Raw genomic sequence first — 20416 nt, forward strand, 5'->3', positions numbered from 1 at the left:
AGTTGTTGTTGTTGTTGCAGAGAGTGTCGGCTAGAATAGTGCGCACGAATGTGTGAGTGGCAAGTGAAGCGTTGAAGCCAAGTGCTGTTGCCCCGTAACACACAGCCAGCCAGCTCGGCAGGGTTTCGGAGGCTGAGCCTCGAGGGCAGTCGAGCCGGTCCGAAGCGGCTCCAGAGCGGTGTTGTAGTTGTAGGCGGGTGCGAGAAACTATCATCCCTTCCCACCCCTGGTCGGACAACCGGAAACAGCGCATCAACATCATGCCTTCTCAACCTTACGATCTGGTAAAGGATGATCAAGACATCCGGGTTCCGCTGTACCCAGAGCAGGCGTTCTACGGCAATGGGCTGACATTTCAGGCAAAGGTAAGTTATGGCTTCATAAAGATATTAGAACACTCACACTAGACTACCGTTCACAACAACCGTTGAATGCCCTCCGGGTTGGGTCAGTGTCTACCACACCTTTTTAAAATAAATTAATTCTACCGTGGGTATGAGCAACTGATTAAGCGAGACTGATTAATGCGAGAATTAATTCACATTCTCTCGGCTCTCTCGGCCTCAACCGCCCGACGAGTACGTTTACGTGTATGCAACAGAGTCGAACCTTATACAACATAATACGCTACAGGGCGGTCGGCCAAAGGTCTGCCAGAGCACTGCCTCACTGCCCGTTTCTTGTCTTGTCGTGCTGCTCTTTCGATCAGTCTCTTTTGGGTATCCGAAGAGTCGAAGAAAGCACACGTTTACTGCACGACTATCATAAACGGTGAGATCCCCATAAACTGTGAGTGGGAGTACCCTGAGGGGAGGATGAACGTGTATGCGCCATATCCTGGGTTTCCGGCAGGTCACGCGAGTTGGATATTGCCCATTTCTCAAGATCTCTGCTGCCTCAGCCAGCGTGTGATGCTCCCGTGGGGGGCGAAGCGAGAGGTCACCATTAGAGGGCGACTTCATATGGTGCATGCGGATAGTTCACTTTCCAGTTATTTTTATCGACAGTTCAAGAGTTCGCGTGTTGGATAGGGTGGTGGTGGTGGTGTTGTTCTTGCCTCACTGTTCGGAGGTTAGGTTTCTTCTCGTTCTTGCGTTCCCAATCCCCACCATATTCGATTACATACACACACACTCACACACAGTCGGACGCTTTCTCTCATTAGCATTTGTTGGAAAGGCTTCTCAAGTCGATCGATCGATCCAGCGCGTGGAATTCAATCCCGACTCTACACACACACATATATGTGCAAGCTTAATTGCGTCTATAACGCTAAAGGGGTCCACAGGGGTCGAGCAACCCCGAACCTCGAAGCGATTGATCACTCGATGATGGCATCATGACCCCACCCAACTCCTTTAATCTATTGCCTTTTTCTCCATCGAACGCGATCTTAATGTCTGGTAGACGCAATGCTCGTGCAATGCTAAGCCACTTTCCGCGGTAGTGGTGAAGGCTGATCTAATACGATCAAACGCGCTGGGTCCCGGAATTCATACTTCCTTAGAGGTTGGGGCGTAGCGCATGCACTTTTTAAAATGCAGATCGAGGTGCATTCGTACCAATCTCGTGTACCGCTGGAACTGGTTTCGGACGGGAAGTTGACAGACCACCGTGTGGTCTTGGCTGTCCGAGACTCGTGTATCACGAACTCAGAAGCTTTAGGTGCGCTTCTGGGGGATTTTAAATGCCAAACCACCCTCTTCTAGAACACCTACACGCCCGTTTGGATTTATTTGCACAACGCCCTTGGCGCCCTTGAGAGAGACCAGGGGTAGTTGGTTGGGCCCATTTCTTCGACCAGCCCGATGGCCCTGGCCTGCCCTCAATCGCAAAGCGCCCGGAATCCGGAATGATTGTTTCGTAGCGCTGCCTGGAGGGAGGTCACCACGTTTGGCTAGAATGTTCTGGTTCCTGGCAGTGTGGGGTGTGCCAATCAGAAGCCAATCGTTAGAGAATGGGGTCGCCACGATTCTGGTTCGGGGCAGGATTTGGTCGCACTTGATTTGAGATCAAGCGTTGTCGCTTGGCAATTGACGCCCCACACCAAAGCCGAGCCATTTTGTGTAGTTTGCATTTATAATTGCATATTGGACGTTCTACATTGTGCAGAGAGAGAGAGCCGAGGTAGTTGACTGGTTACAAACGCTCAACATAAAGACCCCCAAAAAGCCATCCCCATGAAGGGAGAAAGGGCACGAGCAGAACGAGAAGTGAAAAGATGAACCAATTAAACACTAACGAATTGTGCCGGGTATCACAATACCGGGGCGCACTTCAAACTTTAGCCGGCTGCTAATTGACCATGGCACATCAACAGGGCATTTGGGACACCGTCGAGCACCAACAGCGTCATGGGTGCGAATGGAAGAAAGGGGTGCCGCTTCCACAAAATGAAAGCGGCATTCGTTTTCGGCATTCGTTTGTTTTACATTTCTGTAATACATTTTACATTTTTCACCCTCCAAGCACGCTCTCTCTCTCTGCCTCTCTCTGTCTGTCTCTCGTCCATTTTATCGATTTCCCTTTTTCCGGAGCTCTCGTCGTCGTCGTGTTGTTTTTGTTAAGAATTCAAACTAAAGCACAGATAAATAAAGCACAATGTATCAAACCCTTTTTTCCCCACTGTGCGGGTATGGGAAACGGTGCAACACTCACTGTATCGGAAAGCTGAAAACGAATTATTTCGTCCGGAGTTTTTGAGGAGATTTTTTTTTTCTGTTTGCTTTCGTTGTCTTAATTTCCTACGGTACAATGGGTTGCTCTCTCCCGCTCTCTCTCTCTCTCTCCCTCTCTTCCTCTTGTGCGCGGTTTATTAATTTATGTTCAACTTTAGCCGGCGTGCCGGGCGAGATGGAACCATAAATAAATTGTCCACATGCACGTGATATGATGCAGCAAATGGCAATTTTGGGAGGAGCAAAAAATGAAATCCCAATTTCAACCCCCGGAGCAAAAGTGTCTTTGTTGTTTGTCGGTTAGTAACATAACGTGATAGAGATGTGACCTCGATCCGCCTCATCCCCTGTGTGTGACGGACGGTGTGTTTGAGTGTGTATATGTTTAAACGAAAACAATTCCAACTCTAGAACACACGCAATTAAGCTTCGGTGTAGCGTTCTGTATCATAATTGCTGTCTCACATTCTGCTGTCCACTGGATGCAAGTGGAAGAGCAATTGAGAAGTGCTGCAAACGTTATTATGTCGACTCAGTGCGACGAACCCGCAAAGTGGGCCAATTAAAAGCTGCCTCTGTGTGCCTCTTTGTGTTTCCTCAACCCATGTTCCCCACCGACCATGCGGAGCAGATGAGCGCGCGCGCGAACGAACTGCCCCGTTTTTTGTACTTCAATTCATTTGCGCCGATTGCGCGATCGCGCAACATTCCATCCTCCCGCCATATAAGGGCGCTTCAAGTTTTGTCTTAATTCTTTTGCTACATAAACTGGGCATTTCCGCAACTGGTACTGGTGGCCCTTTTTAGCCTTCTCCAACGATAGCATATAACAACGATCATTACAATTGATGCAAACGGTTGACGGGGCGAGGCAAGGCAACCACTAAAATACGGGACAAGGGAACGAAGTAGAACGGCGGTTCCCGGACGACCGGCGCGTGACCCCAACGGGAGGGCCAGAAAAAGTCAACTCATGGCTCTTAATCATTCCCGATATGGGTGGGCATATACGATGGTCGTGGTGGGGTGAGTTAGTCGGACATTTCAAAGACATCGCTGTTTTTAGAGAGGGTAAACCATGAAAGAAGTAGTGTGACGGTGGATCAACGCAAGGGAGCAAACTGAAGAAAGCAATGAAGAGGAATGATTCAGCTCACACGCTAAGCTAGAAGTTACTCTTCACATGCTGGTTGTAGCCGTGCAGGAATGGAAGCGGCAGATAAAGAAATCCATTAAATCTAATGCATCGATAACGATCGCACAACATACCCACGATCGAGTGGCTTTAATCGTGCTTTGTCCGTTCAAGGTATCGTGGCTCGCTTTTCCAGATAGTGTTAAATGGCCACTACAAAAAAAGCCGTGAGACGTTTACGGAGCAACTGGAAACTCGGAACTCGACGTATGTACATGCTGGCTTTGGCGCAATTGATTAGCTGACAGTTGCCAATCGCGTAACCCATCGGAACTGAAACGGATGGAATGTCATCTGTCAAACGGTCACTATTTGTTTTCTCCCATCGTGGAAGACAGTTTTTGCTGATGCTGAAGCCCACAGCAAGACACGGCTACCGAGTTGCTGCTTGGGTGTTGCGGTGTTGTCGGTGCTTTGTTTTGATTTAGATAAAGAGCGACCAACGTCTTCGCGATCGCTTTGTTCCATCCCCCATGCTATCATGTGTCACGTGTTAGCGTTCAATGAACGGCAAACATGGATGGAGTGCTGATGATCTTGCACACTATACTACAGGTTGATTAATAACCATCCCGTGCACCACAAAGCCTCCAATCACGCTGTGCATCGATTGATCAGCAACAATACCGTTCAATCTTCAATACACAAGCGGAAGCTACTAACAACGGTCCTGTGTTTGGGCATCGGTAACAGCAACAACACACAGTAGTAGGCTTTGTGTGTCGATGGTGTTGCGTTCGCTGCGCAAAATGCGCAATAAAAGGACAGCACTGGACAGCAGCGGCCACATTGTTGTGATGGGACACACACACAGAACTGCATCAGATACCTTCTCCCAAGTGCTTTATCTCAGATGCGACAACGTGTACGCTTCGGGTGCAGCTGTCAGTTTGGTGACAATTTTATGCTGCCATCACTGTTTCCCCACACTCTCTCTCCCGCTCTACGTTCCCCATTTTACCGTTACAATACGCTCGCCATTGCGATGGGGTAGCCATTGCGGTTCATAACGATAATAACAATATGCCTCGCCTTGTCTGTACTTCTCCGCCAGCATCACTCGGACGCCCCTCTCCCCCATCTCTTCCCATCAAAACAAAACGAACGAGCTATGAAAAGAGCATCCTTTTGGCGGGGAGGAAGGCATTATTATCATTCTCGAACGTCCTGTGTGTAATATTCGTCTGTTGCTTTCGCTCGCTGGAATGGCCCTTCCTCCCTCCCTCCCTCCCCGCGGAGTGGTCCATCACCTGCCCTGACGTTGATTGGACGGGGATTGTCGTTTTATTGGATGAAATTTATAACCTATTATTATGAAATGTGCGCACTTTTCCTGTGGCCGCCTGTGGTCGCCTGTACCTCCCGGGGGGAGGGGTGAGCCTCCACCGATAATGATAAGGCCGCTTGGGGTGCCGATCCGAGCGCGGGGGGTAGGCTCACGCCATCGTTGTTGTGTTGCTGCTCCACGTGATTAGGTGCTATCTCGACCAGAATGGGATTTTCTTTCTCTCCGGCTGATGGCTCTCGCCGAATAACCGCAGGCTTCGGGAAACAGTGGCCAATTTCGGGTCGTATCGTATTTTCTTCCGCCTGCCAGCGGTGCCTTCCTTTCTCCCTTCTTCTGCTGTGTTGGGCGGTGTGCGCACGCCACAAAGCGCGCTGGCTTTGCTGCTTGTGTTTTATTCCCACTATATAATAGTTGGGGATGGAGGAGACCCGGGAGTAGTCACGACCATACGACGCTGGTCACGTAATAACGTCAGGTTCATGTCGTATACTAAAAGGGAACGCGAGGGGGGAGGAGGATTGGAATTGGAAGAAGCTACTGGGCGAATCACTTTTTTCCCCACAGTTCTCCCTCCATCACTCAGAAGGGTAGCAGCAGCAGCAGCAGCAGCAGCGGCAACAACAAGGCGGAAATAGAGGACACAGGCTGCTGCTCGATAACGGAACCGTTGCGCTTCGATTCAGCATCTGTGTGTTGTTCCTTGTGCCTGTTGGTAGAGGTGGGGTCCGAGCTTCCCCTCGTTCCAGATTGCGTTCGACGGTACGGGTTTGTGCTTTTTGTGCGACCGAGAAGGAACCAAAACATATCTCGTTGTCACGCTTCGCTGGGCACTTTTTCGTTCTCCCCTTTTTTCTCTCTCGTTCTCTCTCTCTCTCTCTCTCTCTGGCCTGAATTACACGTTTTTCCCTTTACTGTTCCCTTCTTATCCCGGTTGAATGGGAAAGGGTGGAACCTGCCGCTTTTGGGCCGTTCTACGATGAAAAACAGGTTCATCACCGGGCCGCCTGGAGCCGTCTGTGTGTGTTTCTGAAGGGAAATTCTTCGGCTCGAGATCTTTACAGCATGTACAGCACACTATTTCTGCAAATGGCCCGTGGAAACGTGCTGAGTGAGGTGGTAACATGCTGTCGCATTAATGAGCACTTATGAAAAAGAATCGATGTCTCAAAAATATATCCTTCAAAATGCGATTCCATTCTCGATCGCTCAACCGAATGGACGTATAAGAGGAGCTTTATGATTAAACTTCTTTTTTCTTGCTAAAAAATCTACACTTCTCGACTGCGGTTGTTTCGTTTTTTTTCTATCTCTCCAAACGCTCGCATTTGGCTCGTTGTGTTCTGGGTGTTCTGCAGCACTTTGTTCTACGGCAACGGAGTTGTTCTGCATCAGTTACTGCGCTACACCGTTTTGCTGCCCAGTTTAAGGCCCGTTGCTACTAACAACAGGCGGCGCGCAAAGTGCAGCACAACACACAGCGCAAGACATTACGTGGTGTGGGAATGAGATCCCGTTTTTGTAATGCCTTTCAGAGCGTTCTTGGTCAACCCTCTCTCCACACCACGGGCAAGTCGTCTGGGCTATCAGAACCGTCTGTCGCGCAGTGCAATGTGGCCGTGAGTTTGCGTTCGTGTTCGCGTGTCGCGATTATTTTCCTTTCCTGTTCAGGCGTACCGGGCCCACGTGGGGCTGGGTGTTTGGTGTTGCACAGTTGGTGAGGGGATAAAACAAACTCGCTCCACTACGAGCAGAGAAAAGAGAGAGAGAGAGAGGATGTAGAGGAAGGAAAGACAGGAAAACGTAACTACCGTTTGTTTCAATGTCAAGGCATATTCGTTAGTCGTACGGCAGGGAGGAGGTTAGCGTTGGGTGAAAATAACTGCGCAGAACTGGGTTTTCTTATGAGTTTTTCCTCTTTATCCGGTGTCTCTTCTCGCGTGATGCCCGCGAGCCGAAAAGGGATTTTTCATCCGAGAGGAACCAATACTTCTTTGATTTATCAAATCGATTTGCCGAGGGATCACAGAGAGAAGGCGCAGGGCGAGGCATCACAGCCGCTACCAAAGTAACTGTCTTTATTTGGGACACATCGGAGCGGATTTGATTTAACCTTTCTCGGGACGCGCGCGAGGATACCAGAGGGTTTTTGGAGCACCACCTGAAGCCATCTTGGAGACATTCCGGTTTCCGAGGACAATAAAGTGTTTGCACTGGTTTGAGGCGCACACGCCAGCAAGCACCCACGTGGGAGAAGATTATTTGCCCGCTTGCGCTTTGTCTTCCTCTTCTTCTTCTTTTTCGCGAATGCTGGGGGAAAAATGCCTTTTAACGAATTTCCCCCCATTACCGGTAGCATGACTTTAACGACGGAAGTTAAGCTATTTCAACTCCCGCACATCCTGCCTCCCAGTCGCTTTTCGGAACAGGACGACCTCGTTTGATTTAGCGCCGCGCGTCTACCGGCTCATAGGTCAACGCGGGTATGTCATAATAGCTTGTGCGTATCTGCTCCCCACGGAGGGAGTTTTTTGGCAACTCCACATAAGCCAACTACCACAACACCACACAAACACACACACACACGTTGGATCCGGCGAATGCTTTCAAACTCTTGAAAAAGCATGGCGCAGAACCGTTTTTGCCATATCCATCGGAGGTTATCGCAAACATTGCAAGTTAAAAATTCATGAGTCACCCCCATCGTACGGGAAGTTGCCAATACGAGCAGCAGCAGCATTAGCATCCACAACAGCATCCACAGCAGCAACACGAGCGTCGAACACAGCCACCAAGGATGGAGGGCGCAATGGCGTTAGCGTCGAACAGCGGCAGCACCAAGCCGAGCTGCAAAAGCATAAGTCCTAACACACAACTTTTCAACCATTTCACTCAAAAGCCCCCTAACCAACATAACAACACCGGGGAGAGCAAACGAAGAAAGGGGAGAGAAAAAAAGCACGCGACGAAATCTTGTTCCGAGCCGTACGAACATACGGGACCACAGTGGGGACCACGCTCGAGCCCTCCAGAGATCCTGGGGGCACTTCGTGGCGATGTTTGCTAGGCCCTTTAACGTTCCTATGTTGATGTGGGGGGCGAGGGCGAGTTTGGGAGAGAAGATAAGATGGAAGTTTGAATAGAAGAGTGGAAAATAATTTACCATTTGCTGCCCGTTATTGCCACAGCTTTGCACAGCTTTTGCAGGCGCGCGCGTTGCGTTTGGTGTCTTTCGTTTGGCTGCACCCGCTCTTGTGTGTGTGGTGTAATGGTCCACCGTCTTTACGATGGAATAGGAAGGGAAAGGACGAGGTAGTGGTGGTGGTGGTGATGCATTTCTCAGAACTCCAACACTCATGGCGCACATACATACGCACATCTGCACGCTGGCACACGTGGGAGAGGTTGGATAGTTTAGTTAGGCCCCTAGTGGTGGGCTCGCACATGGTGGTGGTCTAGGGAAAAAGACTATCACCGAGGAGCGAAGGGCGCACGAACGCGGTGGATATCTCTCCTTTTACGCAAAAGCCGCACTATGGCACTAGGCTCTCACTCGTGTGTGTGTGTTGGATGGATCGTTTTCTTTGTTCCGTTCGTTCGGTTGACGGTGGCACACTCGGGGTGGCAGCTTGGGTGTTGCATATTCTCCCCCCCATCATCTATTGCCATTTTCGCACCAAGCGCATATGCGCCGCCCTATGTCGTCCACCGTCAATGCCGGGTTCCGGTTTTCATTTCCAAATCGTGCTCACCGTGTGTGTTTGTGAGAGGAGGTTGGTGTTCCCTCTTGTTGGAAAGCGCACACAACTTCTAAAGAAGGCCATGCTCGAGCTGGCACACCACGGTGGGACCACCTGATCACGCGGCTCCACCTTCTGGCTCTTCTATCGGGCTTGGCTTTCACTATTTTCAGCCATCGCAAAGCGCTTTCTTTGATGAATTTGGTGCGGTTGACAGAGTGAGTGAGGGGTGCGAAACAGAGATCATCAATGTCATAACCAGTGTGATTCCGTGCGATCTAATCCTCCCAGCACACCAAAGGAGTGGATCGCAGCACATCTCGCTTGAAGTTCATTGCCAGCGCGCTCCACCAGCGTTCCAAGAATGGAGCGCCGCTCGTGAACGTGTGGAATGAAATCTCATCCGCCCGGTCCGCCAGACGCTGGCAACACGCGGGGAGGTTGAAAATGGATAAATCAGGACCGCACCGAATGACTTTCGAAAATTGGACAGGTTCCCTTTTTCAATATCTCTCTGTGACAGCTTTCGCTCGCAATCAGTGCGAAGCTTCTTGCCTCCCAAAACGGTTTTTGGAGGGGGGCGCACGGTTGGGCTGCAAACATTGGCACACTATCGCTGCCAGGCCAGGCCACAACGGCCCAACGACCAAATTAGCCGAACAGGGGGGCGCCACCTTTTACCACCCTTGCTGCGTTTGACGGTCAAGGGATCTTATCTATGATTGAATCGCTCGCTACATCTCCAACCGTCAATCTGTATCAACGGGGCTCGGGCTCGGGGTCGGGGTCAATGGCTGCGCAAATTCTTGCAAGCCGAGTGAAAGTCTCAAAGGACCTGTTGGCGAATCTGTGTGTGTTTGCGTGGGGATTTGTTTTGTTTTTATTGCAAGCAAAGCAAAAAGGGGAGAAACATTTACTGCTAATGTCGAGCTGCTGTATCGGCTTGGAAATCTTGCCCCAGAGAGAATGATAGACCATTTGTTATTGCTTGTACAGTGTGTAACTTCCGCACCCAGGGCAGGAAAGTTTGATGAAGCTTAACTCGTAAAATGGGACATTAAGATGTATGTAGCAATCATTTCAAGTAGGACGATAATTTGTTAACGACAGCATCTCGGAAGACACTGCGCAGGGACGGCTGTCTGTCCGACAAAAATAGGAGCAATTTGGTCGGCAATAATTCTTACCACAGCTTGTCTTTCTTTTGGAGCGATGTTCACAGGACACAGTGGTCAGGACGGCAAGGTTGTCAGGACCTACACAGAGATATATCTGCACAGAGTCTAATATCGGGATAATATTTGGCTCAATCTCGATTAGTCGTCAACCTTCTCGACCGCCTGAATGCCGCCGTGCCGATCCCAAAGGCCAGCCTGTTTTGGACGTTTGCAGTTTAACCGCAATTTATCGTCACATAATGGCGCATTTTCCTTATCAGTACAGCAGTACGCTTGCGGTAGCCATAACATAAGCTGCCCCGCAGCCGTCACGGAGTTTGAAATTGGATTACTCACGCAGCTTGCACGATTTCGCACAGGTCGGGCCATGCATTATCGTTAGCCCTAGCACACAGGTCCAGCACTCAGGGCCTCACACAAAGGGCCCATGCTCTGCGAACGTATCCCGCAATGGTCAAAACCACGGGACCACTCCTTCCGCTAACCGAGAGGAGTCCATTGAACCGACGGACATTTGTCGGGTCCCGGACGCTTGACCGTACGAACTATCGCGTTCGTCCAATCTAACGATAGACCAATATCGATAGCAGCATGATTGCCCATCGATGGGCCATGAATAATAAAGCCGCCTTTCCAGGCAATGCATGGGCGAAAGCACGGGACCACGGTAGGGACAATTCTGTAGCCGTACACCACACACAAACACACACACTTACACACCACGGGGAACGGCCAGGTATGCGCAGAGCCATTTTTGGATTTGGAGGCTATCTCGCCATCATCCAGCCACCACCAGAAGCGCGAACCGATCAAGCAATAAAAATAGGAAATTGATTGCAAACTGCAGCTGCCGAAGAACGGAATAGATGCAAGCGGAATAGGGAAAAGCGGTGGGCTATTTTTCTCCCCCTTCTCCGGTCGAGCACCTGGAAATGCGACTAATTGTCTTTTCGCTTGCTCGCCTGGGGGGGAAAAGAGGCCTCCTCTCGAGCCACGGGAGCCACCGGGACCGGGGACAAACTCCGGAAGCCAACAACACTTACACGCCCAATCTCCCTGCCCTTTTGCTTCCCTCCGTTGCAGTCACCGAAGCAAACAATGGTGTATGCATTTCGTATGCAGCTGTCGTACAAACACACACAGAGAGCGAGAGAAAGAACCCCAGGGAATGGAAGGGTTAAGAGAGAGAGAGAGAGGGTGAGGGTAAATGGAGAATAGAAAGACTTGCCCATTTTTATTCGATTTCCAATATGCATTTCCTCTTTCTCTCCGCCACCGTCGCTGCCACGCCCGATTTCCACCGCTGCAGACCTGTCAAAGGCATTACTAAGCATCGGCTAGAATCGGCTTGTTCGATAGAGCGTACCATTTGCCACTCGATTACGGGCTGCGCTCCAGGTGCGCAGGTGAGAATGCAAAACCCGAGTTTCCCAAACCTCCCTGTCGAATGCCAAATGGTAACATTTCATTGTCGCGCGCGCATTTTCGCGTCGCGGCGAGTGTCGTACCAACCATCGTGTTGTTTGGTGCGCTGCATACAACTGTGGTGTTCCCGTGGTGAATAACAAGAGTTAATGCTCGCCCCATGCACCTTTGTTAGCGATTGCATTCCGCAGCGCGAGCAGCACATACACATTCGGAAATGGATTTTATTCGCTAGAATGCGCGTTAAAAGGCATAATAGGGAAACGAGCAAAAAAGTAAAATAGTCAAGCCTTTTTTCGCTGCTGCTGCTGCTGCTGCTGCTACTGCTGGATGCTTTCTATTGCCACTTAAAGCAACGCGGTATATGGAACATGCTTCGTTCGCGGGTGCAACATAAAAGGTCATAGAATAATGGATTCGCCTACGGGGAGTTACGGGGAGTGGAGTTGAAAAGAAAGGGTGCTGCCGATGGCGGGGGGGCTACATTATGCTGGAAGTAGGTTCATCACTTAATCACTGCTTGATGCTGGAGAGTGGTTCGTAATTTCTCTTTTAGTATTCATTCGAACGGATCAATCAGAGGCTAATGGAGAAACTGTGAGCTGTGGATTATGTTGTTTTTCTTTTGGCAATACGTAAACTTTTCTCTTTGCAACAGTTGAAACGGGAGAGTGTTGAACTGCATTCGATTGAAATTAGAGTAGTTAGCCAGGACCTGCGCTAGTGGTCGTTGGAGTTCTTCGCTTTGAAGGAAATAAGGAAAGAGAAATAAACTGAATTAATTACAAGGATCATAGAATTAAATAATGATCCACTAAAACTCAGCAACTGCACACCCCCAACACCATTCTTCAAGCCGCTCGCGATGGAGTAAGCGAGAACCAATAAAATTTAATGAGATTCCTCTTCACAAACCCGCATTTGCAGGGCGCCGGGTAACGATAAATCCCCGTTTCTAATAAGACTCTAGTGAACGCTGCCGGCTGCTGAACTGATTCGCGTAAAAGTACCATCGCGTTGCGCGTTAATTAATCGTGAAGTATTGCTCGTCTCCGGTGCTGCTGCTGCCCGAAACTGCTGCATTCCACATTTACTGCTGCACGCGCTGCACGTGTGTATGCAAATAGCACGACGACCAACAAGACGACCAGCGCACATGCGACCGCCACTCACTGCAAACGTCATCGTTTTGGCGTTATGTCAATGTGGACGCATCGGAGTGGGAGGACGGTGCGTTCGTTCGTTGAGTCGAGTTCGTTTACCTCGCACATAGCTGCATCCTCCATGGGGGATTCGCACTCAATCGTTGTCCGGAGTTGTTGGGGTTGTAAAAACACTTTAGCATTTCGCTTCTGGATTCGATCTGCAACTGGAACGTTATGTTGGTGTACTCGTAAGCTGCTGGATAAAACTATCCAGACGCATGTACGAGAAGAATGGAGTGGTGAGCCGCACACGGTCGGCAGATTTTCGCACATAAATAATTAACATTAACGCTTGTGCGCGTCCGAAGTCCAAAGTTTTGCGACTTTGGAGCGCTGCCAAAGCGAAGGCCAAGGAACAGGGTGGGTGGTGGCGGTGAACGACTTCCCCCGTTTCCCAGCAACATTTAAGCACACCATTTAGCACCATGTTTGCGGGCCGATTCGCACTACTGCTTCAATCGACAGCAAGAGCAAGAGCGAGATGAAGAAGAGCAGCAGACGATGCAGGCGCGTTGTGTTGTCCCGTATTGCCGCGATGCCACGGACAAGACAGACGATCGCAAACATTCGCTAATGGCGATCGTCCTGCAACAAAGATGGTGACCGCATCGCTTCCTAGAACCTAGGTTTGTGCGCCACTCTTCACCCCATCGGTGGTGGTGGTGGCGGTTTGTTTCTTTTGCCGCGGGTATATCGCGCACCAGCGTTACGGCTGACCTGATTCTTTCGAGCTGGACATTCGACGTTCGCGCAGTGAAGCGAAAAGAGTGCAAAAAAAATGCTGACAAGCGCGTGAACAACGAACCATTAGGTGGGGAGAAGGGTAGAAGTATCGCAAAGGGAATAACCCTTAAAGAAACAGCAGAACTTTACTGCGCAAGGCAGTAAAGCTGAGCTGCAGATTTGTAACCTTTCAATAAGAAAATCTTATTGTAAAAGAGTTTCACATTAAATTACAACTGTTTGCATCGTTTCTGGCTGTTGATGCACTTGCCGTTGAAGGGTTAACGTGCACTATGCTACTACTTTTCTCGCCGATTTCACGATTTGTTGCTGTGTCCGGATTCTTTCGTCCATAGCGACAACACACCCTTTCACTATCTCTCTCTTTCTCTCTTTCTCTTTCCTTTTCTCTCTCTCTCTCTTTTTCACTCTCTTTATCTGGTCTGCGGGGTGGCTAACGCATGCAAATTGCGCACACATCAGCATAAACAATGTTTGCTTTTCGGTCTGACGTTTATATTGTCTTATCCTGTTTCCTACCGACACCGCACACCGGCGACAATCCCCCCCCCCCGCCTTCACGGGTTGCAACATCAGGGTAATGTTTTCATTGCCCCGACGGTACAAAACCCCGTCGAATGTCCAGCACGAGTTTGGGTTTGCTCGGTGTGAGGGGAAATTTTCTAAAGCGAGAAGAAAGGTGATTATCTTTTGTTCATTTTTTAGCCCGAGACACCCCGTCGTACGTAGTAGCATTCGGCTGCCGTTGGTTGACTGGCCGGACGTGTGTGGCTTAATGATGGTAATGAATTGATAGAGAAACGACACACACAACAAAACGGATATTTTGTACTTTATGGAAATGTATGAGGGAGTTAGTTTTTAGCTTCATTCTAATAGCTTCCTTTCGTACCGGTTCGTACGGGTTTCTATTGAGGTGTGCTTTGCATTAATTTCCAGCAAGCATCACTTCGTTTGGATAGATACTGTCCGCTCAAACCCCAAAACGCCTTATAACACCGTCAGCTTCTCTCCAACTTGCTCTCGGTCGGGGTTTGTCTCCTATTGCTGGTGGCGTTGATTTTCATCCCCTCCCCTTCAAACGCATTTTGAAGCAATTGCTGGTTGCTGTAATGCATGACTCACAATATTCAACTCTCACCTCACCGGGCGAGATTTATCCGCTCGTGACAAGCACACGGCACACATCATAATTATGGGGTGTGGAACCTATTCATCATCCGGGGCGCGAGTGCGCGGCGGTACCTTCAATTGCATCAAATTTCAATATTTTGAGCAGCGACTGTCGATTTATGTGAATGTGACGAAGAATAGGATTTCTCCTCTACCATTTGGCACCCGTCGGCGATGGCACACTTTGCATTAGAATGGAACAGGGGCGGAAAAGGAGATTGGTGGTGGTGGGTGGTTGGTGAAGAGGTTGGGGAGATATCTGTTGGAGTGGATGCTTCAAGAGCTCCACTGTGAGCGGGTAATGATCATCTTTCTCGACTCGCAATATGACTCGTGCATCGAGCGTCATCAGATGTCAGCGACTGAAGATGAAGGTACCGGGCACAGAGGCACACGGTTCGATTCCGATTGCTTGTCACGCCCGTTTTCCTTTCCGACGGAAGTCGGAAGTAAGCCTCACACCCTCCCCTTCAAGCCCACATATCGAGGCAAGATGTGTCCGACACGAGGAGACGAGTGCAAATAAATACGTGACCAACTTCCGTTTCGCTTGCGCACCACCCATCATCGTTCCGAGCCGCGCCCGCGTACATCATCCATCTCCAGTTGCTGCTGCGCCGTCGTCGGTTGCGTTGCCCTGCTGAAAGCTGATACAGGGGTAAGCTTCCCCGTTGCGCCGACCGTCCGGCCGTGTGTTGTGCCGTGCATCATTGCAACAGCTGGAATGCACTTTGCATCTGACAGCAATCACTGAAGGGTCGGACTTGCAACACGCACTCCCCCTTTGCCACTGTGCATATGATGTTGCCCGCTGCCGTCCCACTCCACTTTGCACTGCACTTTGTCATTTACCGGTGCACTTTGCATGGTGACATGCAGGTTTTAATGTAGGTATACGGTTCTTTTTTTCTCCCCCCCCCCATCCTTGCCACCTGTGTTACTCTCCTCTAGCCCTGCATGTTGCAGCTTCTGGTGGCCCACTTCTTTCTGCCACTTTCTTCCTAGGGCGTCATTAGCTTGCTTCCGTTTAGCGTTTTGCCCTGGCCCTTATTGTGGTTGCTTTTGCGTGTGGTTTTCCTCTTACTCGGCCCCGTTCCCATCCCCTGAGATCCATTGCCAAGTGCAAGTGCAATGCATTGTTACCTACAAACGCTCCCATCTCCCAGCTACAACACCCAGCTACCCTCCCCCCTTGCCACAGGCCTATGTTGAATTTAATGATTCTTTTCTTTTCCACAATCTGTGTCCCTTCCCCGTGCCATCCACCGGCTAGTGTGCCTACTAGCTAGCCATCGTTTGCATTTCAATTTTTGTACTTGAATTTTAGCTACGTTTGACCTTGTTTCTCTACTCGATTGTTTTTCCCTCTCTCCCTCTCTGTTCACTCTTTTTCTCTTCATTCATTCCCGTCCTTCGTGCGTGTCGCCTTTGTTTTTGTTCGTGATGGGGATTTTTTTTCATCTCCAACGGTTTATGCTCCATATCGTCGTTAGCACTCCACTTCCATATCGCTTTCCTACTGCTGTTGGCTCTCTGTGCGTGTGTGTATGTATGTATGCATGTAGATCGTTTGTTTTTATTCGCTCTGTCGCTCCCCGATTTGCATCATCAGCAGCACCGATAACATGATGGAAAGTCACGCAACACGGGTAAATGGAGGCGCTGCAGAGAAGTGCACCGTGTAAAGTTGCTACCATTCCATACATCAGAAAGAAAGATAAAAAAGAGATCCCTTTTTTAACAACAATCGCACATAAACACTCACACACAGAGACAGCATCGAGTACAGCACACCGAGTTGCGAGTTGAGTGCGCGTGGACTATTTTATTCGCTTTGTTGGCGTCTTTCCACCAACGGGACAGCAGTCTCTCTCTCTCTCTCTCCTTCCCCAGCGTCTAACCGCACCCATTCCGGTCGGGGTCCGTTTCGTCGCAGCCATGTTTACAATTTTCAATCAGAAAACTTCCTCCGCAGAACTGCGTGTCCCCTCCACCCTGTCGTCCTCCGCATGCACTACCACAAGCCACCACAAGGGATGTTCCCGCTGACCGATTACAATTTATCGTGGGTCGAAACGGATTTCTTTTTTGTTATTCAACTTCAATTGCGCTTGCATGTGACTGTGGTTAAAATTTGTTTTTCGGTTTTCTTTCCATTCTTCTGTCGGCGAGGGATTAGGTGTATAAGAAAGTTGGGACAGGTTTTGTTTTTTGGTAAAATGTGTTAATAGCAGATGGAATTCCCGTGTTCGGTTTTTGAATAGTTTTGAATTTTAAGCATAAAAGTTTGACTTATTGAAGAAAGTATCATTTCGCGGGTGACTTTTTAAATACACCCAAACCATCATATACAATGACCGCTACACGCGTGTCATGCAGTTCTCTGTTTTTTTTTTGTTTGTTGCAAATGTTTTATTTCTTCGTGTCTCGTTTTTTTGTTCAACAAAAAAGTGTATTTCATGCACGCATTCATGAACATCGAGAAGCACACATTTTTCCAGTAAAACGTTGCCCGATGCATTCCCATCCAAAATACTTCATTATTTTAACTAGTTTTTGTGTGCGTGTGTGCACCAGCACGGATAATACGTCGGTGCCATCTTTTGATAATTTTACATCCCGCTGGGTTTATGTTTAAATAAAAATAAAAGTAAGTGCGCTATCAGCATTCCGCGCTCTCGTTCTCGTCCGGCAGTGGCGAAGGTGTACACGTTAAGGTAACAGCAAACCAACAAAAAACACACACACACAAACAGGGCTTCCAAACAGCTGGCTTCGCTAGTACACACGCGCATGCCGCCGCGTACATGCGTTTGATGCGAACGCACCGAGAACAAACGCATGGAATGGAATGGGCATCGTAGTAGCTGCTGCGTTGCGTGCGGGAAAAATCGCTGCTGCTGCCGTTGCGTATGAAGTCTAATTTTAACCATGTTATGAAAACGCTAGTGAAGAAATAAACACGGAAAACGAGCTGGTACGGATTTAAAAAAGATTAAGTAGAGAAGGCAAAAAAACGCATTTCACTCCACACCATCTCACCGACGCGCCGCTGCCCTTGCTCTAACCCACTTCTTCCCGCTACGAACGCACGCGTCGTTGCTGTTGACTACCATCCTGCCCTGGTGAAAGACTGGTGGCTGCTGGCAAACACTGAACTATTAGTCTCCCGGTCAGATCTTGGCAGTTACGGGCCCCCATGTAGCGCCATGGCGATGGTGGACGCCAAGCGAGGAGAAGGAGAAGAAGTGATTATTAATGGAACCGTTTTGGGGCGTTTGGAATTGTTCCCGGGAATAGATCGATCTCCGATCGGGGGGTGGTTTTTATGAGCATACTGCACCATTTCAGCATCACTCCCATTCTCCCCTTTCGCTAGCATTGTATGCGCAAACGATTGATCGTTGTTCGATTGGAGCTGGAATCGATAGTAGTTTGCTGTTTGCTTTTTTTCGAATATCAACCATCCGATCTGACTCGGTACGATGGATTGATCAGAATCGATTGCTCACTCCCCTTAGGAGAGATTGGGAATCGATGGCAATGTTAACGGGTCAGCTGCGTCCGACGTCCAAGCATCAAGAAGCAAACATCACTAGCGCACAATAATAGTTGCCGACCCTTCTATCCCTCATGTACTCCGTTAGAGCGGTGCATTCGATCGGTCCCAACGAAAGCAAGGTGGTCAGACACATCACACCGGGCATATCGTGCGCACATCACTGCTGCCGGACGTTAGGCGTGGGTGCAATCCGTTTTTTAACTCAACCTCTCCCCCAAACCTTCTTGTGCGGCGTCCAGTATGTTTGTTATGGTTCAGTGACGACCGGTAAACGCGAGACCCCTCAACCTCAACACACACACAAACGTACACGGACACGGACGGGCACGGTAGTGGTGGGAACGATGGAATAGTTTTTGTTGCTGGGCCGGCGAAACGGCAAATTGGGAATGCAATGCTATCAGTCCCGGGAATAGGGTCGTTCCGGAAACAGTTTGCTTTCTGCTTGCAACAGTTTGATTAGAAAAAGCTTTTCTGGTTATCTGCTTCCCTACTCTGTGGATGATGACTTAGGAATAAAAAAACTTTAGTCCCAAATTGGTTGGGTTTTCTTCATTTTTTCTCGTTTCTTTCGATGAATGGATATGGTTAGGGGGGCTAGTATGTATGGTAGAACATGCATTCTGGAACGTATAAATGAAGAAGTTGATGCATTGGCGATACTGCGGCCTCAACTTGGACCATAATGGCCAAGGTCAAATGAGCAAAGGGAAAACTCCGACAGAGCAACTTTTCCCCACACGGTGTGCAAATTTTCCCCTAACTTCAGGAACTAATTTTACGCATTCTCGGTAAGCTGATTGACAGCTCAACGTAAACAAACATGAGCAACGGTCGATCCCCTCAACTTTGTAAGGTAACTTAGCATCGGTTTGTTTACGATGTGACAGGCATTAAGGTTACTAGGCTGCATGGAGTAATCGAAGATCGTTACCCTTTTTTAAAAGCACCTTATTCTCTCTCTCTCTCCCCACCGTCCAACGCGATCGACGGAATCCTACCAATGATTCATTGATCTGAAGTGTCTGGGAGTTAGTCACACAGTGCACAATTCTCACGCTTGCACCGAGCAGCTGATTCATCGAACAGGCATGCTACCACCAGCAAGGAATGCTCAACCTGAATGTATGGTCCACCACCTGGTGGCAGAAGGGTTTTCCCAGCATTGCACACACATTCTGTGCGCCCATTATCGGAACCCCCACAGAAGCCCACCTGGCAGTTGATGGGAGGGAGGGATAAAAATTAAGGACGAAAGTACGGTTGATTGGTCACACAGCACCACACCACACCGGGCCTAGAGGGCGGTCAGGTTAATAACCTTCGTCTTGCTTTCCTGTCCTCATTTTTGGTAGCTCCCGAGTGCATCGTTCCAATACCGAACCAGAGCTTGGAATGTCCGAGAAGATTGTGCTGCACAGCTGCATTCGTTGAGTGGGCGAGTGGGTGAGTGGGTGCTACTGATGACGGCGATGATGATGATTGGTTCTGCTAAAATGGTAGGGCTGTGGTAGGCCTAGGTGCTCGCTACATTCGATTGCAATTTGTTTAGATTCTGTTACGTGCATCAAAGTCCACTTCGTCCGTAAAGGCTTTCGCCCTTTACACGTCCCTGTGTCTGTGTGTGTGTGCAAGTATGATTAATTTTATAATTTTCCCATCTCGTTTTTCTGTTACAGCTGATCGGATGGCAGGTCGTACCGAGGCCCAGCAATCGAACGGAAATTGTTCAAGCCATGCGAAGGATACGGGTACGTGTTGTGGGCCGGTGGTGCTGGCGGGAAATTGTTTCGGGAAACGTGCACCGAATCAAAAGTTTCCTTTATTGGAAGTAGAATTCAATCTAATGTTTCCGTTTTCTCCTTCCATCCCAATGGTCCCTCTCTCTCTTTCTCTCTCTCTCTCTTTGCAGTACGAGTGTAAGGTTCAAAACAGCAAGAAAAAGAAGGTCACCGTCAGCATTTCGGTTGAAGGTGTTCGCGTGTGCCTGAAGCGGAAAAGACGAAAGGTAAGTCCAACGGATCGGATTCAGTTTAGCAGAAGAATCAGTAGATTGGAGGAAGCGCGCCACTGTGCCGAGCGCTCGTGCCGATTGAATTCTGGAGGCGTAAACCGACGAACGAAACCGCTCACATTCCATCATCGTTCATCAACGCTGTACTGTAGGGAGTCCTGTCAAGCGCTCGCTTTCTTGGCGCGTTTGATGTATTACGTGCCATCTCCGACCGTGA

The 20416-nt window shown here is 49.3% G+C and overlaps 1 protein-coding gene across 1 annotated transcript in view; it reads left to right on the forward strand.

The window, feature by feature from the left end:
• Positions 1 to 260: 260 nt before the first annotated feature.
• The window catches only part of LOC125908437 (capon-like protein), a 30048-nt gene continuing 9892 nt past the window's right edge, over positions 261 to 20416 (forward strand). The window contains exons 1-3 of the mRNA XM_049611218.1: positions 261 to 365; positions 19865 to 19936; positions 20098 to 20193. Of these exons, the coding sequence (XP_049467175.1) occupies positions 261 to 365; positions 19865 to 19936; positions 20098 to 20193 (273 nt within the window). The remainder of the gene's footprint in view (positions 366 to 19864; positions 19937 to 20097; positions 20194 to 20416) is intronic.

The sequence above is a fragment of the Anopheles coluzzii genome, chromosome 2 (genome assembly GCF_943734685.1).
Source record: "Anopheles coluzzii chromosome 2, AcolN3, whole genome shotgun sequence".
NCBI lineage: Eukaryota > Metazoa > Arthropoda > Insecta > Diptera > Culicidae > Anopheles > Anopheles coluzzii.